The sequence below is a fragment of the Gossypium hirsutum genome, chromosome A03, assembly GCF_007990345.1.
Source record: "Gossypium hirsutum isolate 1008001.06 chromosome A03, Gossypium_hirsutum_v2.1, whole genome shotgun sequence".
NCBI classification, from domain to species: domain Eukaryota; kingdom Viridiplantae; phylum Streptophyta; class Magnoliopsida; order Malvales; family Malvaceae; genus Gossypium; species Gossypium hirsutum.
Genome location: NC_053426.1, coordinates 106,548,858 through 106,573,245, shown reverse-complemented (window position 1 = coordinate 106,573,245; position 24,388 = coordinate 106,548,858). Strand labels below are relative to the sequence as shown.

The 24,388-nt window shown below is 31.9% G+C and overlaps 7 protein-coding genes across 9 annotated transcripts; 5 read left to right on the top strand and 2 right to left on the bottom strand.

Moving 5' to 3' along the window:
* Positions 1 to 3,515: 3,515 nt before the first annotated feature.
* Positions 3,516 to 4,674, top strand: LOC107887743 (RNA-binding protein 1). The gene is made up of 3 exons (XM_041101011.1): positions 3,516 to 3,780; positions 3,856 to 4,259; positions 4,362 to 4,674. Exons 1-2 carry the CDS (start codon positions 3,577 to 3,579, stop codon positions 4,237 to 4,239), a joined length of 588 nt encoding a protein of 195 aa, XP_040956945.1. The 5' UTR covers positions 3,516 to 3,576; the 3' UTR covers positions 4,240 to 4,259; positions 4,362 to 4,674.
* Positions 4,675 to 6,686: 2,012 nt separating this feature from the next.
* On the top strand, positions 6,687 to 8,384 carry LOC107886742 (uncharacterized). The gene has a single exon (XM_016810794.2). The coding sequence runs from the start codon at positions 6,829 to 6,831 to the stop codon at positions 8,203 to 8,205; it is 1,377 nt and encodes a 458-aa protein (XP_016666283.2). The 5' UTR covers positions 6,687 to 6,828; the 3' UTR covers positions 8,206 to 8,384.
* A 557-nt stretch (positions 8,385 to 8,941) lies between these two features.
* On the bottom strand, positions 8,942 to 11,125 carry LOC107886743 (putative pentatricopeptide repeat-containing protein At1g03510). The gene has a single exon (XM_016810795.2). The coding sequence runs from the start codon at positions 10,691 to 10,693 to the stop codon at positions 9,419 to 9,421; it is 1,275 nt and encodes a 424-aa protein (XP_016666284.2). The 5' UTR covers positions 10,694 to 11,125; the 3' UTR covers positions 8,942 to 9,418.
* A 993-nt stretch (positions 11,126 to 12,118) lies between these two features.
* Positions 12,119 to 13,888, top strand: LOC107887744 (uncharacterized). Its single transcript, XM_016811974.2, has 4 exons — positions 12,119 to 12,341; positions 12,539 to 12,609; positions 12,915 to 13,001; positions 13,579 to 13,888. Exons 1-4 carry the CDS (start codon positions 12,230 to 12,232, stop codon positions 13,603 to 13,605), a joined length of 297 nt encoding a protein of 98 aa, XP_016667463.2. The 5' UTR covers positions 12,119 to 12,229; the 3' UTR covers positions 13,606 to 13,888.
* A 131-nt stretch (positions 13,889 to 14,019) lies between these two features.
* LOC107886744 (uncharacterized) lies at positions 14,020 to 16,916 on the bottom strand. Of its 2 annotated transcripts, XM_016810796.2 has the most exons (3): positions 16,735 to 16,916; positions 16,401 to 16,606; positions 14,020 to 15,577 (listed from the first exon to the last, which is right to left on the bottom strand). In XM_016810796.2, the coding sequence occupies exons 2-3, from the start codon at positions 16,602 to 16,604 to the stop codon at positions 14,126 to 14,128; spliced, it is 1,656 nt and encodes a 551-aa protein (XP_016666285.2). In that variant the 5' UTR covers positions 16,605 to 16,606; positions 16,735 to 16,916; the 3' UTR covers positions 14,020 to 14,125. The 2 variants fall into 2 exon arrangements, with proteins under 2 accessions (XP_016666285.2, XP_040956934.1); XM_041101000.1 differs by having other exon boundaries at positions 16,401 to 16,884.
* A 698-nt stretch (positions 16,917 to 17,614) lies between these two features.
* Positions 17,615 to 20,148, top strand: LOC107886745 (formimidoyltransferase-cyclodeaminase). 2 transcript variants are annotated; one of them, XM_016810798.2, is made up of 3 exons: positions 17,615 to 18,094; positions 18,256 to 18,804; positions 19,463 to 20,148. In XM_016810798.2, exons 2-3 carry the CDS (start codon positions 18,414 to 18,416, stop codon positions 19,969 to 19,971), a joined length of 900 nt encoding a protein of 299 aa, XP_016666287.1. In that variant the 5' UTR covers positions 17,615 to 18,094; positions 18,256 to 18,413; the 3' UTR covers positions 19,972 to 20,148. The 2 variants fall into 2 exon arrangements, with proteins under 2 accessions (XP_016666287.1, XP_016666286.1); XM_016810797.2 differs by having other exon boundaries at positions 17,617 to 18,094; positions 18,376 to 18,804.
* LOC121220951 (protein LTO1 homolog) lies at positions 17,661 to 18,210 on the top strand. The gene has a single exon (XM_041100994.1). It carries the CDS (start codon positions 17,661 to 17,663, stop codon positions 18,072 to 18,074), a length of 414 nt encoding a protein of 137 aa, XP_040956928.1. The 3' UTR covers positions 18,075 to 18,210.
* Positions 20,149 to 24,388: the final 4,240 nt, after the last annotated feature.

Below are 24,388 nucleotides of genomic sequence, written 5' to 3'. Positions count from 1 at the left end.
GTTAAGTTGCATCTATCTTAATATTATTTAAGTATACATATTTTTTAAAATTTATTTGGAAATATTTATTTTAATATTTTTAGTATTTTTAATGTATTATATATATTTAAAAATTATGTAAAAATAATATAATATAAAAAATTTAATATGGGCGAGCCAAGTCGAGCCCAGATTTTGGCATTTTTATCTTGGTCAGGTCCGACCTATACCTAGCAAATGGGCCTAAATTTTTACTTGGACTCGACCCGACCCATGATCACCTCTACTAAAGATTAATGTTGGCATTGTTATTTATTGAGAAATGTTTTTGAATAAGTTTTTTTGAGAAGTGTTATGGTAAAGTGTCGTGAAAAAGTGTGGCTTGTTAATTTTAAGTGTTTGACATTGCTGTCAAAATTTGCAGCGGAAAGTTAAAATGTTTATTTTATACATAACGTTGAAAATTAAAAATAAATTATTTTAGCTAATATTTAAATAATTTAATATTATCATACACAAAATATGCATTTTAAATGCATTTTAATAATTAATAAATTATTTATAAATTTAATGATCCATGAAATATTTTAAAATTTCAAATATAATAATAAATAATAGATAAATAATTTAATATAATGATACAAAAAGAATAAATTAATCCATATTTTTAAATACATTTTAAATGGTCAATACAAATAAGAGTATTTTAATAAATTGTCTTTCAAAACTCAAAAGTCATATTTTGGATTTGGGTAAAAAAAGTAGCTTTCAAACTTTCTAAATTTTTGTGTAATTGTTTGAATTTCTCTATGTAATCGTTTAGGAAGATAGAGTTTACAAATCCTAAGTTGGTCATAAATGAAATTTTTACTGAGATAAATGAAAGGATATTAAGACGATACTTCAGTGCGTATAGTAAAATTAAACATGTTGTTGTCTACTTTAGCAAAGCTATAGCTTTTGTTACTTTTGTTGATCCTTCCAAAGCGCAAAATTCCCTCCAACAACAACATATTATTCTTGGTCGAAAAGTTATTTAGGGCCAGTTTTGCATTGCTTTTAAAAAGTACTTTTAACTCTAAAAGCACTTCTAGAAGAAAAGCTATGTAAAACAAGCTGCTTTTAGCTGAAATTTTTAACTTTTCAGAAGTGCTTTTCAAAAGCACTTCTAAAAATGAGAAGCTAAAATTTTTAGCTTTTCCTCTCCTAAAAGCACTTTGAGTGCTTAATTACTTTTTCACTCCTCCAATAACATAGTACTTTCCCTTTTTTTTCTTGGTACTTAATTACAAATGTGTTAAAATCATTAATTAAAAATAAAAAAAATATTTTTTAAAATACTAATTACAAATATTTAATAGTTATATTTAAATATTTAAAATATATTTTATATATTCTAATTAAATTTTATAAATAATTAATATTTATTGCTTAAAAATATTTTAAATTTATATTTTATATATTAAAATATTAACAAGAAGTTATAATAAATTTTTTATATTCTTACTAAAATATAATAATATTAACTAATTTAAATATTATTTAAATGTATATTTGTTACTTGATAATAACATGTCTAAAATGGACATTTTATTTCTCAAAAGTATTTTTTGACAGCAATGTTAAACACTCAAATTTTAAATCAAATTTTTCAAAAGCACTTCTAAAAAACACTTTTTCATAGCACTTTTCAAAAGCACTTTTCAAAAGCATTACCAAACTAGCCCTTAGTGGCCTCTTTGGATCATGATTTGAGAAAAAAAGCGATTTGGATATGAACATTCAAATTCTTTATTTAGATAATAAATAAAGAATTGGATTTGAATTTAGACAAATCCAAGTCTAATTTTATAAGAGTTAAGGTTTGGATTTTAAAATCCATTCTAAAAATTGAAAATTTCAACATCCAAGATTAATTAGAAGAGATGAAAATTTTTTTGTTCTTTTTGTTTTTATGATACCTTGAAAACCCAATAAATAAATAATTTTATTTATAATGTTTTCAAAACTAGACCAATGGGCAAACTAATTAGATCATTGATTCTCGGTTCAATTGAATAAATTTTTAAAAATAAAAAAATCGGTTCATTAGGTTTGGTTGATAGGTTTGACCAGTTCAGTCAGTTCACAAGTCAACTTGTTTGATCCTTTTTTCAAACTGGTACTTCGACCAGTTCCAATTCAATCGGTATAACCGACTAGTCCAGTCTAGTTTTGAAAACAGTGACAAAGCTTCATGCATTTAACGTAATACAATATAAATATTCAAAATTTTCATTTATATCATTATTCTCTTAATTTTAATTTTTAAACCTTGTCTTTTAATTTATACCTATGTAAATCCATTTATTCAATTACAAACTAAATTATATAAATTTATTTAGGTGTAAACAAAGTATAAATGACTTGTATTAATAATACATTGAAGTTAAGTTTTTTTTAAAAATATTTTAACCCAAAAAATTTTAAAATATATAAATATAAAAAGTTACATTTTTGTTGGTTCAAGAATAATTCCAAAGAAAAAGTCTTTAAAATAATATATAGAAGCAATCAATTTATCAGAAATTTTTTTTCATTCAAAAGCAAGGTTTTTAGAATAGAATTAGTGGTTGAATTGATCTAGCCATCGATTTTTCAGTCTAACTGATTTGATCGGTGCGATTGGTTTGACCATTTTGTCCTGTTTAATTAAATAATTAATTAAAAAATTCATAAAAATAAATAAATTGGTTTAACTGGTTCAAACACCCAATTAACTGATCTTTTTTTCAATTCAACTAGTCCATATTAATTTCTGAGTCAACAAGTTGAATGACTTTTTTCAGATCAATACCCTAGCTGGTTCCCAACTAGATAGGCTGGTCTGGTCTAATTCAAACAACAATATTCCAAATCTTCATAAATAATTAAATTTTAGAAAATATTTTTAAGAATCCAAATCTAAATTGGAACTATCCAAACAATGAATTTGGATTAATTCAAAATCTTAAATTTCAAATATTTTAATTTCTAAAAAGAATTTAAAAATAATAAATTATCCAAACAATGAATTTCAAAATCTTAAAATTTACATATTTTGATTTCTAAAAGAAATTTGAAAATTAAAATATAAAATTTGTATGACCAAAATTTGCAGTACAACACATAATAATTGGGTGTATATCTAATATAATTTATGAAAAAAAATCTATTTATATTATCAAGTTAACTAAAAAATATTAATGGTTTAGATATCTAAAAACTTTAATTCTAATGTATTTAAAATTAATGTAAAATCGCCTAATTAACTTGTTCAAAACATTAATAACTTGCTGTTTTGAAATTAATAAATAAATACTTAAAAATTTAAAAAGGTTAAATTAGACAGCAAAAAGGAAACAATTTAATTAATGAATGACCAATATACAACAAGTAAACCATGCAAAGAAGGAATTATAATCCAAGGTGATCTCTGTAAACACAATTTTTATCTTATAAGTACTATGTGTAGTTTTCAACCTTCTTAAATTTCTGTCTAATCGTATGAAATTCTTTGTATAATTGTTTAAATTTCTGTGTAATCGTTTGAAATTCTCTGTATAATTATTTAGGGAGATGGAGTTTACAAATCCTAAGTTAGTCATAAATGGAATTTCTACTGAGATGAATGAAATGATATTGAGACGACACTTCAGTGCGTATGGTGAAGTTAAACATGTTGTTGTCTACGCTAAAAAATCCATAGCTTTCGTTACTTTTGTTGATCCTTCAAAGGCTCAAATTTCCCTTCAACAACAACATATTATTCTCGGTCGAAAAGTAAGTAACTTCTTGTTTCTCTTTTCTACATCTTAATGTTTGATATATGAATTTATTGAGTAACTGAATAATCAGGTGAAGGTAAGACCAGCAAAACCAAAAGTAGAAATAGGGAAGAGGAAGATATTTGTGGGAGGATTGCCTCGATCCATAACAGATGAAGAATTCAAAGGATATTTCGAGAAATTTGGAAGCATAGTTGATGCAGTGGTAATACATGACAAAGAAACTAAGAGAAGCAGAGGGTTTGGGTTTGTGACATATGAAGCAGAGGAGTCAGCCAACCTTGTTTTGCGAACTAATTTCCATCTATTAAACAACAAGAGAGTTGAAGTGAAGAAGGTTACTCCTAGGAAAGAGATGGTGCCAACCGGATTTGGGTTTCCTCCTTATTATTACGATCCATATTATCAAACATATTTTTACGTCTTTTGGGTGCCCATTCCTCGATTTTACTGAACCTCACTCGGAAATTTTTGGTATGATTCCTCCACCCACTGCCTTGGGCCCCTAATTTTGTGTGGACTATATCAATCACAGTTCGGGCTCTTATTTTATGTTTTCATTCTTGTTTTTTGAAGGCCTGCAATTCAAATTGTTACTGCGGAGATAGTTTACAAACCGGAGCAGCAGAGGAAGGCAGACATGAAGAGATTTGTGAACCTTTTGTCTTAAGTGTTGCACACGCGTTCATTGTTTTTTTTTTCTGTTTAAATTTAAACACGGAAGGGACCTGAATCCTGATTACCAGGAACATTGTTGTTTTTAATCTTTTTAATTATGTTGTTTGTTGTTTTTAATCTTTTTAATTATGTTGTTTTACTCTTTTAATGTTTTATGGAGGTTTTAAATTTATCTGCATTCTCCAATAATTATCCTCCTCTCAGTTGTATCATAAACATGGGTTGTCTTCTAGGTTTTGGATTAAAGTCATAGAAAATTTCAAGGTGATTAAACCAAATAGTGGTGTTTAATCAGTGGTATAATTGTCGTTTTCAATTCATTCTAATGCTTTATTGTGAGGACAAAGCAAAAGTGGGAATAATACTACAAAATAATCCTTATTTCCAAGAGACACCATGGCATCGTAGGCAAAGTTGGGTTAGGAGAGTTATAGATGGGGTGATTGGAAGCAACCCACCAGCCAGGCTTACTAGACATTTGTGCATCTCTTCTCTACAACAATATATAGGGGGTCCTAGGAATGTGGGTATTTTGGTGATGGGTGCTTTACCAAAAGTCTATTAACAACACAATAGTTGCTTTGCTTTCTTTGTATATATGCAGATTCATGATACCAATATCTTGTAGGGTCTTCTCTCCTTGCCAGGCCTATAGACTAGTCCCAGGCTTTTAACACATCTTGATTGATTATTTATCAGAAACTATAAAATGAAACCCAAAAAGAAAATATTTTAAGATAAACCCAAATTACTACCAATCCAAAAGAAAAAGATGCTACTACTGAACAAAGTAGGTGTAGAAAAAGAATCATATGTGTGAACATGACAGCACCAATTTGCCTCTCACCATTACATCTCAAACAATCCAATGGAGTAAGTCAGTTTTGAAATTATACATATTATAATAACCTCATAGTTGTATTCGAAAATTTATTTTAAAAATGAATTAAGTCAAAAAAAAATTGCAATTCAAGGAAGAGCTTTTTAAACTATAATCATGGTAGATATTAAACACATGCCCGACAGTGTTCCACAAAATACAGAGATGTGGTCACATTCGTTTTAGTTGTTATCCATTTACATGCTTTATCCTATAAATCCCATCTGGACTTTGTTTTGATTCAGTTCCCACGTGAATTACTAAATTAATTCCTTTTTCATTCATGGTTATAATTGCTTTCCTTCTCTTTCTCCAGCCAAGAAAACGACTACGTTTTCCCGGGAAAGAAACCATCTCCAAGACAAAAAAAGCTTACAAAATTAATTACTTCTATTACCAAAATAGAAGATTAGGTGTAAAAGAATTTATTATTAATGAATGATTAGATAAAAAAAAGTTACAATTTAAATAATCAACTATTCAAAATTTCATTATTTAAGTCATCTCTTCATTAATTTGTTAACGGATATTAACATGAATTGTTAAATCGCTATTCTTCAAATACATCGTTAATCACCTATTGTTACTTAGTTTTTGTTTTGATTACCAAAGTATGAAAAGTTTCAAAATGATTACTAACATTATCCATTTATAATGTTATGGTCACTATTTTGTTAGATTAATAGTTAAGAATATTAATTATTTGAATTAACTAATGCCATTATAAATGTAAAGAATCAAATTATGTCAAATTAAAATATAAAGATTAAATCTGAAACGTGAGCATAGTAAAAAAATAAAAAATATAAAGAGCCCTAAAACTCTTTTTATACATAGATTTGTATTTGGTAAATTGATAGTGTATCTTTTTAATTCCGCAAGCTGACTTAGAAAATTATATATATATTTTTAACGGAAATATTAATTAAGGCATTAAATTTTTAAATGTGACAACTCTAGTGGTAATCTTCAGTACTATTTTTTTCTTGAATTTTATAAATATTTTATAATTTTTAAATTATGTGTAGTGTTATATTAACACGAAGTATATTATATTATTAAAAAAATTATTTAAACAAATTAATGTGACTAATTTTAAAGAAAACAGTAAGGCTTAAATTTGATCCCAATGCACATAAAAGCGTAATGAAAAAAGGAGGATGAACCGTAAAAAAAGAGAAATTGATTACGGTTATACAGTGGAATCTTAAATTCTTATTTATTTTTTAACCTTTAAATCCAACGGGAGCGTCTATGGGAGCGTATATGATCTAACGGCTTAGATTTAACCAACACACTCTCTAACGTCTACTTTTGCCCAACGGTCATATATCTTCCAAGAAAATAAATTCCCTTCCATTGCTTTTTATATTTCATTTCCTTTTACCAATATCCTTCAAAGACATTCAATTCTGCGTATTCCTTTAAACGCTCAAATTTGGTTGTTGATTTTTTTTATCTTCTCTCGATTTAAAGTGTACAGAAATGAGTATCCTTCAATACCCAGACTCGTTTAATGTGCCAGAGCTTCAGGTTTGGAACAATGCGGCGTTTGACAATGGAGACTCTGAAGATACAAACGCCATCAAGGATTCTTGGTGTAATTTCAATTCAGGATCGGTGAATCAGTCACTGGAATCTGATGGAAGTAAAGAAAATCAGAGCCCCCTTTGGATAAAATCCCCAGTTTCCTTCAAATCTACTGCGTCTGTTGTTAAGCCTCTTAGTTCCAAGAATGTTACTGGTAACACCAGAGAGCCATTTTCAGCGAAAATGAAGAGTGGGGTTTGCAAGGAAGAAGAGAAAAAGCGTGATGCGAAAAAGATTGATATGGAGATTGAAGAGATAGAGAAGGAGGTCGCTCGTTTGTCAGCGAAACTCGAGTCACTTCGACTTGAAAAAGCCGAATATAATGCAAGAAGCATTTCGATGAGAGGAAGAATAGTGCCTGCGAAATTCATGGAGCAAAAACAGAGCATCAAGATTTTGGAGACGACGAAAAAGATGGAAGATCCTCTGTTTTCAAGCGTTAAAACAAAAGTGAATCGAAGGGGGGTTAGTTTAGGTCCAACGGAGATATTTTCTGCAACGAAATCAAGGCAATTCTTGAAACAGGAAACAACAACTCCCATACAATCAATACAGAGTCGCCGCAAGTCCTGTTTCTTTAAGCTTCAAGATATTGATGAAGGCAAGTGCACAAGAGATAGAGGTAAGAGCTTGAGTCTTAGCCCCAAGTCACGTAAAACTGTTTCCAAGGTTCTTGCTCCTAAGCCGGCAGCGACAACGGTAGGATCTAAAAGGTCTGTGAAGAAAGACGAGGGGGTTCTTTCTACAATTCAGCCAAAAAGGCTGTTCAAAGATGGAGAAAAATCGTTGACAGCAAAGAAGCCATTGAAACCTGGGAGAGTTGTGAGCAGCCGGTACAATCAGATTGGCAATCAAAGCAATGGGAATTTCACGGTGAAGGATGCTCGAAAGCGATCTTTAACAGAAAACGATAAGCAGGAGAGCAACAGGCACGATAAGAAGCGTGTTTCAAATGAACGGGTAGTGGAATCCTGCAAGAATCAAAAGAGTGAGAGCAGAGTGAAAAAGAAGTGGGAAATTCCTAGTGAAGTGATCATTCTAAAGGATGCAACACAGGATGAATCTCCGCAGTCAATTGATAAGATCAACGATGTGCTACCAAAGATTAGAACTGTCAGGGTTTGGGCTGAAAGTCCTCGGGATTCAGGTCCAGCCAAAAGAGTTGCCGAATTGACGGGACGGAAATCATACTTTTCTATGGAGGAAGAAGCAGAGGAGGACTCTGTTTGTCAGGCTCTGAGTTTTGCAGAAGAGGATGGTGAGGAACAGTGATTCACTTTTTCTTTTTCTTTTTATTTTTTGGTAAGCTGTAGAGTTTGAGGTTTCAGGATGTATACCATAACTATTGTTATGGGCTAAGAATGGTTATATTGGCTTTTAATCCATACATATGTTGCTGATTAAGCAAAATGTTTCTCTACAAATGCAATAATAAGATAAGCTTTTCTCTTGCTTTTTGGGTGAAACATTCTATTTAACTTTCCTCCATAGATAGTTAGAAACATTCATTTTGAAAATTGATTATAGTTCCTGAAAGTTTCTGATCTTAATCAATCAATTAGCTACATAAAATCACAATCAGTTTCCCACAATCTATAGTTTCAATAGAAACACTGTTCTTATATTTGTGAAGGTCCAATGTTTGAAAAGGGTCCGGAAAGCTGCTGCAAAGAACATATGATGGAGAGACCGAAATAAAATCAGTTTCAATTTGCTGCTGCTATGCTCCAGTCTGAAAATATTACAAGAATCTCTAATATGAAATTAAGGAACATGTGTGCCCTTGTCTTGTGATATTGTCTGATGATGATGATGATGATGATGATGATGATGATGTTGGGGCGCCATTGCCAACATGAAATGACCTTTACTCTGTCAAGCCCCTCATCATGTGCTAGAACATGGAGACTTCAGAGATTTACTGCACGCCATGAGGTATGAACCTCCAAAGAAATTTTGTTAATAGGAGGCTGTGCAGGTGATGGCTTCTAATATTCTCTCTGTTTCATTAAAAAGAAGAGATATCGTATACTGCTACTATTTAAACGGTTCAGAAATAGTAGAGTTTATATATATATCCCTTTTTGTACATTGGATAATCGAGGGAGGATAGGTAACTTGATACCGAAACCATAATATTAAAGGTTTATTGGAACAATAACAAAGTAAAAGCGTGTGCACATTGGTCATTTGGAAACAGCCAAACGTTTATCTGCCTTCATATTATCATCCATATCAAATGCCAGAAACCAGTCAGCTTAGCAGCAATATGGATTCCAATGTCCAAAATTGCACCTAATATGGCATTGGGAGCCAACTCCGGCTAGCTATGCCTTCCATTGTTCGTTCACCTCAAAAAAGCTTCTTTGAATGGTGAATTAGCATAGGTAGAGCTAAACAAGAAGTCATCACCAAGATCCTAACAAGGCAATGATAATCTTTAAAGCTGCAACAGAAAAATCCACCAAAGTTCCTAGGTCTTGATTCAAATCCAACTGCTACCAGGAGCTACCTTCACTCCCCTTTCCTTCATTTCCATTCTCATTCTCTCAGCTTCCTCATATCTTCCTACACTAGCATAAATCTTAGCCAACAGCACATAATTGGCTGCATTAGATGGCTCTATCTCAAACAAAGCTCTCCCAGCAATCTCAGCCAACTCTACTTCTCCATAAGTTCTACAAGCACCAAGTAGTGCTCCCCAAGTCTTCGCAGTTGGCTTCATAGTCATTTCTTTTATAACATTATAAGCCTCGTACAACCTGCCTGCTGTGCTCAATGCATCAACTAAACATGAATAATGGTCAGCACTTGCTTCAACTTTGTAATCTATTCTCATTCTATCAAAATAACCCAATGCTTCATCAGCTAATCCAGCATGGCTACACGCTTTTAATACTCCGAGAAAAGTAATGTCATCAGGCCGCACTTTCGCCAACTCCATTTGTTTAAAAACTTCCAGTGCACCCCTTGCCTCACCATGTAAAGCGTAAGCTGATATTAAACTACTCCAAGCAACTACATCTCTTTCTTTCATATATTGGAATACATTTCGAGCGTTAACAAGACTTGCACATCGCCCGTAAGCTTCCACTAAACCAGTTCTCAACTGCGGGTGAGATTCTATGTTGCTTCGAAACGCGTAGCCATGAATTTCTTTAATCGAACTCAATGCAGCTAAGACGACGCAAGCGGGTAATAAAGCAAGAAGAGTAATCAAATTCGGCCTCAAACCCAGTTCCTGCATTCTTCTATAAAATCCAATAGCCTTAGAAGGGCCATCTCCCACTTCAGTCAAACCTGCTATGATGGCATTAAACGTGGACTCGTTTGGCTCAACATCCATAGATTGGAACAGCGCCAACGCCGCATCCATACGGCCGTAGCGCGTGTAGAGAGAAATCATGGAACTCCAAGAAACGGCGTTTCGTTGAGGGATTTCGTCGAACAACTTGCGGGCCAGAGAGATGGAGAAGCATTTGCCATACATGTCGATGAGAGCGCAAGCGACAAATTGGTTGGAGAGGAGAGATGACTTGGTGGCGTGAGCGTGAATGCAGGAGGCCAGTCGGGGGCGGTGGATGGCAGCGCAGGATTTGAGAACGAGAGGGAAGACGAAAGGGTCGAGAGTGAGAGATGGAGAGGTTTGCATGGTGTGGAAGAGAGAGAGGGCGTCCAAGTGACGACCTTGGTTCACGTAAGAGGTTAACTGTTTCGTTAAAGACAGTAGTCGCATGTAGTTTGTAGAGTTGGAACTCATATTTCAATACTTCAATGTTTAGAATGTATGAGATTTATTCGTTTTTCTTTTAATAAAACTCAGAAGGAAAATCAACTGATGCAAATTAACTATTCAAATGGGAAGGACTTTACAACCCCAAATGGATTGTATAATAACAACAGTCTTTCGAGAATAAGGGAAGTGGAGAGATGATGGAGTAAGTATGGCTTAGAATTAAGTTGACGAGAGAACTAGATAAAAGGGGACTCTAGTCTGTAGTGTAGAGGGAGTTCCAGAGTCGAATTTGTCCCCATGTAATGGAACGCCTCTTTATGGTTGTCAACAATACAAATGGCAAATATTTAACAGCAATACATACAAGAGATTGTTTACTGAAAATGTTGTTGGGAGAAAATGTGTGGAAGTTGATAATGATGATTCATCTAGTGGGTCGAGAGTCAGTGAAGTTGAGATGGTGGAGTTGGTTAGAGAGTAAGGATGATTCATCTTACTTTTTAACCTATTTAAAGAAATTACAATCACCTCACACCATTCAAATATACAAATCAATTTAATTCAAAAATCAAATCCTTCATTTTAACTAAAAACATTATCAAATTAAACTTCATATCAAACAAAACTCAAATTAAAACATCAATCCTATAATATTGATCGTAAACATTCCTTAACCAAATTTTTTATCAAATTAAACCTTCAACGTGAAAACTCATAGATATATACAACTATTCAACATTTATTTACGCCAAATATGGTGTGAAACAAAATAAAATAAAATAAAGCACCTCTTTTTACTTTGAACAACCATATAATTTTTCCTTTTGCTCCAAGTAGTATTTAAATTACAAATCAATGCTCTTAATCTACAGTAACAATGAATAACCCTCAACTTATAAGTTTTTGAACTTGTAGTCGACATCTACTATATCCAACAAAATAAAAAAGAAATTTTTTGCTTTACTCTAAAAAAAAATTCTTCAGTTAAACAAAAGTTTCAGTAAAAATTTTGGTTCTTTAAACTTACCCTCCTATCAATTCCATAAGGGATGGAAGTTTCTAAGAATATTCAAAGGGTTAGTGAATTTTTTTTGATAAAAGGGTTCTTGGATTTTTTTAGAATAAAATAGGGATTATTAGTAAAATATGATTAGGGATATTTTCAAGGAGTAAAAAACGGTTTAAGATATTTTAATTTTTTAACTATTTTTAATTATATTTATGAATTTTAATAATATTTAAAAAAATAAATAGACGTCTACATGATAGATGTGATTGGTTAAAATTTTTTGTTTAATGAGACTAACGGTTGAATAGTTTAAATACAAATTTTGATAAAAAAAGTTTAACTCTCAATTTTGGAAAATAAGTATAATTTAGGAACAAGCCTAAAAAAATAAATTTAATTTAATTTTTACATATTTTCTTAAATACTAAATTAAGTGACACCAGATAAATATTTATAGCAGACGCAGTATAGGTTACACGGTAACCATCCCCGATTCTCTTGTGATTAGCCCCTACACAGAGGAAAAAAAAGAAGAAGAAGGAACCACCTTGATGGCTACTTTGGCGGCGGTTGCAGCTCGTAGGATAGCGACTGTACCTCGAACACCACCTCCCTGTCAAGCCGCTTCTCTCATTACCCGCCGGGGTCTTGCCGGCGCTGCAGGTATTCTTTGTATACCCATATTTATTTATTTATTTATTTTTACGCTTTAAATTTACATTGTATTCAATATGTAAAATTTGTCTCCCGATTAACCTCAATTTAATCTCATTTGACTTTGATCATAGTTGGAGCTAGGGGATCTTAGAAGTTAAAGAACATGTTTTTACTGTATATTTATTGAACTTTTTTTTTTGCAGATCACCATGGACCCCCAAAAGTTAATTGTTGGCAAGAACCAATGAACCCAGCTAATTGGAAGGAAGAGCATGTCAGTTTGTTTCTTTTCATGTTTTATATTTCAAATTTCCCCTAATTTCTTAACCTATTTCCAGTTTGTAGATTTTCAGATTAGGAAATTGCGAATTTTTTTTTCATTTAATATTTCTAATCTACGCCCTCTCCACTTTTAATGCTGTCTTTCAGTTATTTGAAGTTAAAATCTTGTTGAGTTGTGGCTGCTGTTAGATTTTATAGCATACAGTCTAACGATTTTTATATCCTATTTTATTATGTATTAAGTTCGTAGGCTTTGTTTCTCCATCAGTGTATTAACCTATTTGAATGATTGCACAGTTTGTTATCGTCTCTTTAACTGGTTGGGGTCTGGTTTTCTATGGCGGATACAAGTTCTTAACTAAAGGCAAAGGCAAGAAAGAAGAGGTACTTTTATATTTGGACTTTGCTTGTTAGTAGAATGGAGTCTGTTTTGATAGGAATGACAGTCTAGAGCTATCTTACCTGGACTCGAAGCTGTACAAGTCCAAGATGCGTATACTCAATTTTTCTAAGCTTGTTCATTAGAGAATCATACTTCCAAACTCATACCTGAATATATGTATTGTTGGGCAGTTTTATTGTGGCTTTTAGTTAGGCATATATCCCATTTTGCTGGAGATTATTCTGTTGGACAGTGCTAAATTTTATCACTATAAACCATTTAAGGTCGTTCAATCGCACTAATTCTTAGTTCACAAAATCACCATGGTATGAATATTATTTACCTGCTATAAAAGCCAGGTTATGGTTGGAAAGCATTAGTAGTTTTTATACCATACGAGCTCATGTTTACATTTCCGCCAACCAGCTTGCTGGTGGCCTCTACTTGGTGATCTTATTTCATTGAGCATCTAACCATTAATAGATAATACGGGTGCCTAACAATTCCTCAGATCTCACATTATTATAGTATACCTATTATGGCATCTCCCCCAATAAATATATTTTCTTTTTGTTGCAGAACACAGTGGAAACGGCAAAGAAATGAGGTTGGAGCTTTTAATTTTTACAAGATTCCCAGTAATAATGTGTGGCTGGAACTTCTATGCTCTTAGGATATTGTTTTTTTCTTTTGTTGGGGAGGAAATCTGTTTTCTTGTTCATCATTTCTTTTTTACTAAGAGAATGGTGAATGAGCAAAATTGGAGGTTAGTTTCAGTGAACACACTGCCTGATTTGTTGGCTAGTCCTGTTGATAATGGGAAGTAACAGTTTTGAAGACTTAAAATCTGTTGATGAATTTGAAAAGAAATGAACAATGCTTTTTTGCATATTGTCCTGATTTAATGAGATTTGAGTTAAGTTCCTTAAATTCTCTAGTGTTACTGTCTGCTAAGTTTTGACTTCTATATTCTTTGCACTGTCGATAACAATTTTCTCCCGGTCACTCGAGGAAATCACAGGCATTAACTATTTAGTGATATTTCCATTAATTCTAAACATATTTTTACTGTTTAAGAGTTATGACAATTACAACTTTAACAAAACACTCCAAAAGCATACGAAAATTAAAAATGGGGCTCGTTTGTGTCATCCTTATTCCCTTCTTTACCATCAGATTCAGACATATAGTTGCTGGAAAGGTCACCCTTTTCTGCTTCTGTTTTTGGCTCTTGTTCATAGGCAACCTCTATATCTTCTTCCGTTTCATGTCCTTCAATCTGTTTGATCTTGGCAGCTTCTTCAACTTTAACATGGTTGGTGCCTTGTGTATACTTACTGGCTTCTCTAATCACACCTGTGTCTTGTATTGCCATTGCCAAAGAGTCGTCATGGTTTCTTTGCATTGCATTTTCTCCCTCCACCTGATGGCTTGTCTTGGCACTCACTTTTCTGTCGCTCATATCTTCAGTATCTTCAGAGTTCCGATGCTTGAACAAATTAGCTTTTCTAGCACCCATTTCCTTCCTCGGGCCAGTTTTTTCTGTTTTGTCTCTTTCATCTTTTTGTGGCTCCCCAGAACCTGCTCCATCTTCCTTGCTTCTTACAAGGGCTTTATTTTCTTTGGACAACCTTCTACCTGTCATGTTTTCCACTGCATCAATTCCGGAATTTACATTCCTCTTTAGGAGCCTTTTCCTAGCAAGACTTCTCCATCTTTTTCCTTTTGATCTGCTTAAGTGGCCGATTCTCTCTGGTAAACTTGAAATCCTAGAATTCTCATCTATGTCCATCTTCTTCCCACCTTCACGAATTCGTTCACTTTCCAGGTGAGGAACTCTACGTTTTTCAAGCTGCCCACTGAAGCTAATTCTCTTCTCTTGTTCGTTATCCACATCATTAACCGTATCAATGGCATTCGCATGATTCTTCTTCCCATCTACTACATAATTGCCTGTATCATCAGTATCCCCAATTTTCATTTCTCTTATGGCTCCATGATTGTTGGCATTTTCTCCCAAACTTTCAAGTTTCTGCTGCTGTCCACCTCTTTTCTCACTTCCATCTTCAAACCCTTCTCCTTTGTCTTCCTCTTGCGAAAAACTGAATTTAGTCTCAGTTGCATCCTGACCTTCCGGTGAATTGTGTCCGCCCTTGTATGAAGATTCATGTACTCGCCTACTCTCCTCACGGCTGAACTCTGTCTTCCCCTTTGTCATATTTACTTTAGGATTCGATGGGTCATCAGTACTCACTGACCAAACCCTTACTTGACCTGTAAGATGGTGCTTCAATTCCTCAATTTCAGCTTCCTTTTGCTTCAAAGTTGCTGTTAAAGCTATGATCTGAGGGTTCTCATTTCCTGTATTCAAGTCTTTATCCCGTAGCAGTTTGATCTCTCTCTTTTTCTCTTCCAGAGCAGACTCCATGGCCTTCTGCTCATCTTTAAGGGAATCAAGTGTAGATAGCATGTCCAACAGCCTACGATCAAGCTCCATTTTTTGGTTTCTAAGGTAGTATATCTTTGCTTTTGTCTCTTCAGCTTTCCTTCTCATGTCTTTGGTGTATTCTTTTTCCTTCTGTGATTGAAATTAAAGAAAACAACAATGTCAACGTTTTGAACCTTTGCAATGTTTTAAGTCCTATGTTACCCAGATTTGGAAGTGGATACATGAAGGTGAACATAATTTTATATAGAAACTCCCAAGTTTGACATTTTTTCAACCAAATGAAGGTGAGAAAATTATACAAGAAAGTAAGATCTATGATCTTTTCACTCCGAAAAGATTACATAATCTGCATTTGTTCTCTTTCCTAGACTCCAGACCGTAGCAAACTTTGCTGTAAGTTTGTTTCTTCGATTAGAAACATTATTAAGAGATGACACCAAAACAACGCAAGCTGAGCAAAAATGTCACTAATTGCAATCACATGGCTAGACTTGCATCTCACTGAAATGTGAGAAAAATGTCAAACCATCATCTAGAAAGAGGAGTTTTGCTCTACAAACACGCAACATCGACCCTGCGATTCCTCATTCCCTGTCTCAAGCGTCTCAACTCCCAAGAATTATAATTATTCAAATTCAGCAAGGCATGTACCTACTCATTTACCACAACTTGTCCTTATGATTTCACAATGCACAAGATTTTGTGTTTGATCACTACAGCATTGTAAATCAAGAGATTTCCTCCATGAACTACCCAGAGTTTACCTTTTTTTTTCCGCTTGGATCGTCAAAATAATTATAAACAAAAAAGTTAAAAAAGTAAACAAAAAGAACGGAAAAGAGGATGGACTGGAATGGAATGGAATGCATGGTGTTTGTGATTTGTCAGTTAGAGAGAGTGACACGTAAAAAGCGACAGCGCATGCATGAAGGAGAGAGAAAAGAGAAGGAACCTGCAACAGTAGCTGAAGGGAAAGGAGCTGACGGTTCTTATCTTCGATAAGGAGGTTGAAGATGCGTATCTCCCTGAACTTGTGCAGCACCATAACACCAAGCAGTGCAGCCCCAAATGCCAAAAGTAACATCAACACATAGGGTCTTCCCTTGTGCCCATTCCCACTGCCATTTCCTTTGTGAGATAGTAGTCCACCTCCCATTGCTATTCGGCCAAGGAAAAAGAAACAGTAAATGAAAGAAAGGATCTCTCTTTGTGAAACAAGAGCTGATGGGTTGAGTAAAAGAAGAAAAAATAAAAAGAAATGCAAGTAGGAGTACTAGTGTACTCACTGGAGCGGGGGTGGGTGTAGAAGAAAGAGACCCGTTTCAAGGCGCTGATTCTGGAGAGGAAAGCATTCTTTTCAAGTTTCAATGTGCCACTATACTTGTATATTTCTATTTTACCAATTGCTGTTGAAACTTGAAACTGCTACCAAATTGCCAGGTTTTGGCTAGGGTATTGGTCACTCTCCTACCACATCATGCCACATAATGTAGTTTTAAACAAATAGCAAAAATAGTAGAAAATTGTGCATTGCCAATATACCCCTTCTCTAATGGAATTATTTATCAATATATTATTTTTTAATTACAATATTCACTGATTTAAGTTGTGTTTTGACACTTTAAAATCTAAAATTTGAGTCTTAATGTACTAAAAAAAAATTCAAGTGAAAATTTAAATGCCAAAACTCTAGGCAAGCACTTTGTCTAGATCATATTTTTTAGTATAAGCAATTATATTATAACCATCAAAACTAAATGTGAAAGAAAGATAAGTTAACCCTAAATTTAATGTAAATTAACTTAAATCCACACAATTTTTTTTCCATTAGACTATGGTTTGATCAGCACCAACATTTCATTTTAATTGATAAAATCAATCTTCAAAAAAATTTAAAAAAATACTATAGATCTCAGCTACAAATGTTATTACAGCAGGTGAGTTTAATCATGTTTTAACCTTGTTTTTCCTTTAATTTAAAAATTAAGAAATTATGGATAAAAATAGAGATGTGACTCGTATCGTAACTCAAATTTGTTAATACACCTCAACGGCCCAGTCCAAAAAAGTATTTTCCGCCCATTGGGCTAAAGCAACCGCTTCCAGCCTTTTGTACTTCCTTTGAACCACCCCCTTATGAATAAGCAAAACTAAACTAAAATAAAAGCCCTAAAGGGAAGGTTACAAAGAAGAATTTTTCGGTTCTTCTTCAATGGACTCTGCTGAAGATATTTTCGATTCATCGCTAAATCTAGAAGAAACCCATTACCAAGAAGGTTACAAAGAAGGCTACAACCACGGCGTAACGACCGGCAAGGAAGAGGGACAGGAAGTGGGTCTTAAAACTGGCTTCGAAACAGGAGAAGAGCTCGGTTTCTACAAGGGCTGTGTCGATGTGTGGAACTCTGCCATCCAAATCGATCCAACCCGCTTCTCCAATCGGGTTCAAAAGGGGATTAAGCAAATGCAGGAACTAATCCTGAAGTACCCTGCTATGGATCCCGAAGACGAAAGCGTCCAAGAAATTATGGAAGCTTTGAGGCTTAAGTTTAGGGTTATCCGTGCAGCCTTGGGTGTTAAATTGGAATATCTTGGATACCCAAAACCTAAAGACATCGAATTTTGATTTCAGCTACTTTATTTTAGGTATTTTACTGCTTACGCTGGGTATCAGATGCGATGCTCTTTGTATTTTTTTTTTAAATTTGGTAGTGTTATATTTTGGTGTAGTTTTAAAGTTTCAAGCTTGATCTGTTTCTCGATTGAGTTTGCATTTTTTCTTTTTTGAATTTGTTTGTAAATTTTAGGCAATTTTATAGTAGTTGATTGCTCGACGGCTGGTCCCCACTCCTCACTTAAACCGTGGCTGAACAATGGCCTTTTATCTCATTTCATTATCGCTATCTACTCCCTTAATTTTTGGGCAGATCTTAAGCAAGTAGAAAGAGGAGGAGGAGAAGAAAAGATGTTGAGCAAGATGCTGGCTTGTGGCAAGGTGTACATTTCTGAAAGCCGAAATAGAGCAGCTTTGGAATCGATAGAAAGAGCTGCCAAGCTATTCCCTGAGGCTGCTATTGTGAATAAGTTTATAGATGATACTTACAATAGAGTTGGATATACAGTTGTCTCCAGATTGACTCCAAAACCATCTCAAGATTCATGTCCTTTGAAAGATGCAGTCTTTGCCATTGTTAAGGTTGCTTTGGAGACCATAGACTTTGAGTTGCATTCTGGAACTCATCCTCGACTTGGAGTTGTCGATCATATATGTTTTCACCCCTTGGCACATGCTTCCTTGGACCAAACAGCTGTGGTTGCAAAGTCTTTGGCAGCAGATATAGGCTCCAAACTTAAAGGTCTCTTCCTTTTGAACCAAATGTTATGTAGATATTGCCGGTTTTAGTTAGATTAGTGAGTGCAACTTTGGAAGTTCAACCAAAAAACCAGTTGGTCAGCTATGTTTATGGAATAGTGAATTCTTTTAATATCCTGTAGCCTGGAAGATTTTGCTTTTTTTTTTTTTTTTCGTAATCAACTAATCTGTTATAGTCAGGCACTATAGACATATAAAGTTGGTACTTTCGTGCTCTTTCATTGTAGTTATTTGGGTTTTCTAAGTGGCTGCAATGAACATTTACTCATAATCTCCTCTCTGGAATAGGCCAGAAGCTTGGTCTACAGGGTGCTTACTGTGGACATTTGCACCTTTTACATTGGTGCTATAAATATGCTATGTGACTCATTTGTATAAAATTGTTCTAGATTTTGTTCACTGATTAGTATCAATGTAGCATCTTTGTCACCCATCTTGATTGTTAGTTGAAAGATTGTAAGTAAGAATCAAAGTTGTGTTTAAGAAGAATTTCATTTTACCGAGACTTCCTATGTGTGCATTATCTTTTCAAATTACATGGGTTTTTTTGTTACTTGTTTTTGTCTGTGAGTATTAGTCACTTTTTTGCTCCTAAAAGAGTTACCTTTTCTATTGCTGATGACCTTGAATGGTAACTGCAGTACCTACGTTTCTATATGGGGCTGCTGAAGAGAGGGGAAGGTTGCTTGATTCTGTCAGAAGAGAACTTGGTTATTTCAAGCCTAATTCAGGCAGTATTCTATGGTCCGGAGGGTCTAAATCAGAGTCCTTACCCCTGAGGCCTGATGCAGGTCCAACTCAAGTGTCTCCAACAAAAGGTGTTATTATAATTGGAACCACCCATTGGGTTGGTAACTACAATGTCCCTGTATTCTCGACTGATATTGCAGCTGTTCGTAGGATTGCAAAACATGTAAGTGAGAGAGGAGGTGGACTTCCTTCAGTGCAAGCGATGGGGCTTGCACATGGTGATGGCATCACTGAGGTGGCTTGTAATTTGTTGAAACCAAATGAAGTGGGAGGAGACAGAATTCAGGTTGAAGTTGAGAGGCTTGCAAAGGAAGAGGGTTTGCGTGTTGGGAAGGGATATTTCACCGATCTTTTACCGGACGAGATTATTGAAAGATACATGAAGTTGAGTTCTCATTAAACGATGGATGAAATGTGGTCTTGGAGGTATTTTTGATCTATTCATGTATCTCACTTTTTACTGCAAACCTATTGCCTCACAAATACATTTCGAGCTTATGAAGAATTAACATTCATCATTGATATCGGACGACTGCTTGTTGTTTGAACTTGTTTCAGCATAAATCTTGGTTTGACAGTCTGTTTTTCTTGATCTGTTCAAGTTATGAAATTGCTATCTATTAAAAGAGAAAACAGTAGAATGCAAAAGCTATTTTAGATGACAAGTGACCGACATTCTAAGTTAATTGAAAATCTGTGTTCAATTTTGATAGTGCTATAAAAAGTTAAAGATATGCTGAGGAGAGGAACTTCAATTGTTCCTATGTGAAGTGAGGATTGTTGGGTTTTGCAATATGGTATGGAAATGATTGTGGATAGAAGAGATGCATCGGTGATTTAATTGGTTCAAATGATAATAGAAGAAATTAGTTGAAGATCAAAACTGGTTAAATAATTATTTGTCAAATATTTGATATTGTTATAATTATAAAATGAATGATTTATATGAAAATATTAACCCTCAGTTTTGTTTAACTGAAAACAATTTGCAGAAGAAGTCTATATTTGGACTATTCTTTTTAAAAGTTGTTGGTGAAGCAAGCACAATATATATTTATTTTAAAATATTATAGTAGTATTTTATTTTATAATGATAAATATATATGAACTTAATAATAGAAAATTTAAATTACATATATGAGTGAATAGTGACATATTAAAGATATTAAAGTTAGAAGAGATAACTGAAGAATGATTTAAATAATTATTTATATTGAAATAACTAAAATAATCATATTTTATATTATTATATATTTAGTTTTAAAATATTAATATTATTATTGTCAAAATTTATGGTTAAATTTTTCTTAATACTACATAATTTATTTAAAATAATTATATTAAAATTTTATTATGTTATTAAATATAAATAATTAAATTTGTATGTCTAATAATATTGAACATTTGATATAAATATTTTAATATTTTTAAAAGTTGAAATAAAAAATTATTATTAATAAAATAATATTAGGTTTGATTCAAATTAATTTTTATGTAGAAATAAAATGATGGAGCTTTCTTTTAGGCTTTTTTATAAAAGTAACCCTAAAAAATAAATTAATTATCAAAATAACCCATCCTTTTAATTATGTACAAAAATAACCCATTTTCTACAGTAAAAAGTGGTGGAGCCATATGATATGGCGCCACCACTTTGCCACGTCAGTCAGGGGTATAAAAAAAATTATTTTTTGGTGGAGCCATGTTGAATGGCGCCACCAGTATAAAATATTAGAGAAATACTAAAAAATTTAGAAAAACGGGAAACTTAAAAAAAATTCCATTTTTGGGTGGAGCCATTCTAAATGGCGCCACCACTTTTCTGATTTGTCAAGTTCTTATATTTTTTTTATTTGTTTTTTTTAATTTTTTACTTTTTTTCTTATATTTTTTCTCTTTCTTAGATTTTTTTCTTTTTTAAGTTTTATATTATTTTCTTAATTTATTTTACTTATTTAATTTATATTATTAATTTTAAAAAAATTGTAATATATATTTAAAATGTTTTATAATATTTTTTTAAAATTTTAATTATTATTTTTAAAAATATTTTTTAACTTTATATATATATTTGTGAAATTAATTTTTTATAAATTTTAAAAATGTATTTTTAAAATTAGTTTTAAAATTATTAGTTTTATAATATTTGAAATGTATGTTTAATATTTTATTAATTTTACATACAATTTTAAATATTATTTTTAAATTCTTTTTTTATCATTAGGTATATATATTTAAATTTTAAAGTTTAAATTAATATATATATTTATTATAACTAGTCACATTATGTCAGTGATGTGACTATTAATAAATTTAAATATAAATATAAATTTTAAAAAAAATATATATTAAATATTATTTTATAAATATTAAATATATATTTTTCCTTTTTTTGACTCTTTTTATTGTTTTGTTTTTTCTTTTATGTTTAATTATTATTATTGACTTTAAAAATTTGAAATATTTTATTAATATATATTTGTAAATTTTAGATATGTATTTTGAGATTATTTTTTTAAATTTTAAATACAACTTTTAAAAACATTTAAAAAATTATAAATTTTTTAATAATATAAGAAATCATAATTTTTAAAAAAAATTTTAAAAATTTTGTCTTTTTCCTTTTTTCTTACTTTTTTGAAATTTTATGTTTTTTTCTTATTTTATTTTGTTTATTTATTTTATTATTAATTTTAAAAATTTTGTAATGTATATTTAAAATATTTTATAATATATTTTTTACAATTTTAAATATTATTGTTAAATTCTTTTTTTAACATTAGATATATGTATTTAAATTTTAAAGTTTAAATTAAATTATATATATATTTATTATAACTGGTCACATCATGTCAGTGATGTGATTTTTAATAAATTTAAATATAAATATAAATTTTAAAAAATATATATTAAATATATATTTTATTATTTTGACTCTTTTTATTGTTTTGTTTTTAAAAAAAAAAATTATATATATGGGTGGGGCTTAGTCCCTCCTTGTATAGATGAAGAAATTGAGTGAGGGAAAAAAAATAAGAAGGTACGTTTGTTAAAATTTTATTTTTTTGTTTTTATATTTTATAGTTAATGTAATATAATAAATAATTGTATTGTATGTTTTTTTTTATATTATACAGATTTGAATATGTCTTCTGGAGCAAATACGGATCACACTTCATCGATGATCGACGAAACAGTAAAATTTATTATAAATTAAAAAAAATTAGGTTTAGTTTCCCAATTTTTTTTACTAATCACTACTCTGTTGAACATGTTTTGACTGCTTTAAAATACTTATCTCTAATTAGTTGTTATTTAGCTTCTGCTGAACATTTTAGATTATTAATTTGATTATACTTTGTAATACTTTATTTTTGTTATAATTGATTTAGATATACATTATTTGTAATTGTATTTGTATACTTTAAAAAAAAGTTAGTAGCACTCACCTCCAAACATCTAATTTAATCACACAAATTATAATAGAATAGATATATTATAAAAATAAATTAGGATATTTTTATTTTTTTTAAACAACTACCCCTTAAAATCGACTTACTTAAAACTTTACTCTATTTTGATTAATTTCATACTTAATTTATTAGACGGTGTGTAGGGATTAATATGCAAAACTATTACTTGACAAGCTCGATTTATGAAAAAAAAAATTCTTTTAATTTTAATATATATTATTAAAACAATAATAATAAAAGTGAATATATTTGATTATTTACTAGTTAATTTATAAATAACTAGAAAACATAAGTATTTGTTTAAAAAATACTTTATGTTTTTAAATTTTATCTTATAAAAGAATATTAGTATTCCTTGAAAAACAATTTTTCGCTATTACTCACTTTAAAATTTGAATAAGATATCATAAAATTTTAAAATTAAAAATATATACGTATTGTAGCTATTGGTGTCAAATTGAACTTGCTTGAACCAATCATCTTCTCTTGGGTTGCTTTCTGGTTTGGACTTATTTTTTACACTGGTGGAGTTTGAGTTGCTGCTCAATGAATTTCTCTTTTCTTGTAATTTTACTAGTCCCCAGCTCATATTCCTGTAATTTCTCCCATTCTTTTATTATTAATATATTTATTTTAATTAATTTAATGCTTAACTATGGTTAGGATATAATAATCACATTTGATTTCTACGGTTACGTTGGTATAATATAAGTGTGATGTTTTTTGTTTTCTCAACCTTTCAATTTTACTCTTGAATATATTTTTTTATGTTTAAATTATATAGAAAATTGATTTATCATATTTTTATAAAAAATTTACCATACAGGATGGTTATCGGGTTTTGAGGTTGCGGTGTCATTTTCCCAAGTACGAACCGGACGAGCGGATCATGCCATACTTGAGGCTAAACTTACTATCCGCCTTGGTTGAGCGGTGGTGTACGGAGACCCACACCTTCATTATGCCGTGCGGGGAGTGCACTATCACATTAGAAGACGTCGCTATGCAACTTGGGTTACGAGTTGATGGTGTTGTGGTCACGGGTCGAAGCAAAGTGTTGGAACCTTCTGTAGTATGCCACAGACTGCTTGGACGGTCTCCTCGTGATAGGGAACAGAATTTCACATGCTTGACATTAGCATGGTTGAGAGTAAATTTTAAGCAATTATCAAGCACTGCCACTGAGCAGGAGGTGATGTATGCTGCTCGAGCCTATATTATGCAGCTGATTGGGGGGGTACTTCTGCTGAACAACACGTCTAATAGAGTCCACTTAAAGTACTTGCCTCTATTGGAGGATTTTTCTCGTGCCGGTAGTTACAGCTGGGGATCTGTAGTGTTGGC

What these genes read in the sequence shown, in the direction of transcription:
- LOC107887743 (XM_041101011.1), top strand. Translation starts at nt 3,577, where the DNA reads ATGGAGTTTACAAATCCTAAGTTAGTCATAAATGGAATTTCTACTGAG. An exon ending in ATATTATTCTCGGTCGAAAA is followed by an intron (nt 3,781 to 3,855) that starts GTAAGTAACTTC and finishes CTGAATAATCAG; the next exon opens with GTGAAGGTAAGACCAGCAAA.
- LOC107886742 (XM_016810794.2), top strand. Translation starts at nt 6,829, where the DNA reads ATGAGTATCCTTCAATACCCAGACTCGTTTAATGTGCCAGAGCTTCAG.
- LOC107886743 (XM_016810795.2), bottom strand. Translation starts at nt 10,693, where the DNA reads ATGAGTTCCAACTCTACAAACTACATGCGACTACTGTCTTTAACGAAA.
- LOC107887744 (XM_016811974.2), top strand. Translation starts at nt 12,230, where the DNA reads ATGGCTACTTTGGCGGCGGTTGCAGCTCGTAGGATAGCGACTGTACCT. An exon ending in CTAATTGGAAGGAAGAGCAT is followed by an intron (nt 12,610 to 12,914) that starts GTCAGTTTGTTT and finishes ATGATTGCACAG; the next exon opens with TTTGTTATCGTCTCTTTAAC. An exon ending in GCAAAGGCAAGAAAGAAGAG is followed by an intron (nt 13,002 to 13,578) that starts GTACTTTTATAT and finishes TTTTTGTTGCAG; the next exon opens with AACACAGTGGAAACGGCAAA.
- LOC107886744 (XM_016810796.2), bottom strand. Translation starts at nt 16,604, where the DNA reads ATGGGAGGTGGACTACTATCTCACAAAGGAAATGGCAGTGGGAATGGG. An exon ending in CCCTTCAGCTACTGTTGCAG is followed by an intron (nt 15,578 to 16,400) that starts GTTCCTTCTCTT and finishes TTTCAATCACAG; the next exon opens with AAGGAAAAAGAATACACCAA.
- LOC121220951 (XM_041100994.1), top strand. Translation starts at nt 17,661, where the DNA reads ATGGACTCTGCTGAAGATATTTTCGATTCATCGCTAAATCTAGAAGAA.
- LOC107886745 (XM_016810798.2), top strand. Translation starts at nt 18,414, where the DNA reads ATGTTGAGCAAGATGCTGGCTTGTGGCAAGGTGTACATTTCTGAAAGC. An exon ending in TATAGGCTCCAAACTTAAAG is followed by an intron (nt 18,805 to 19,462) that starts GTCTCTTCCTTT and finishes TGGTAACTGCAG; the next exon opens with TACCTACGTTTCTATATGGG.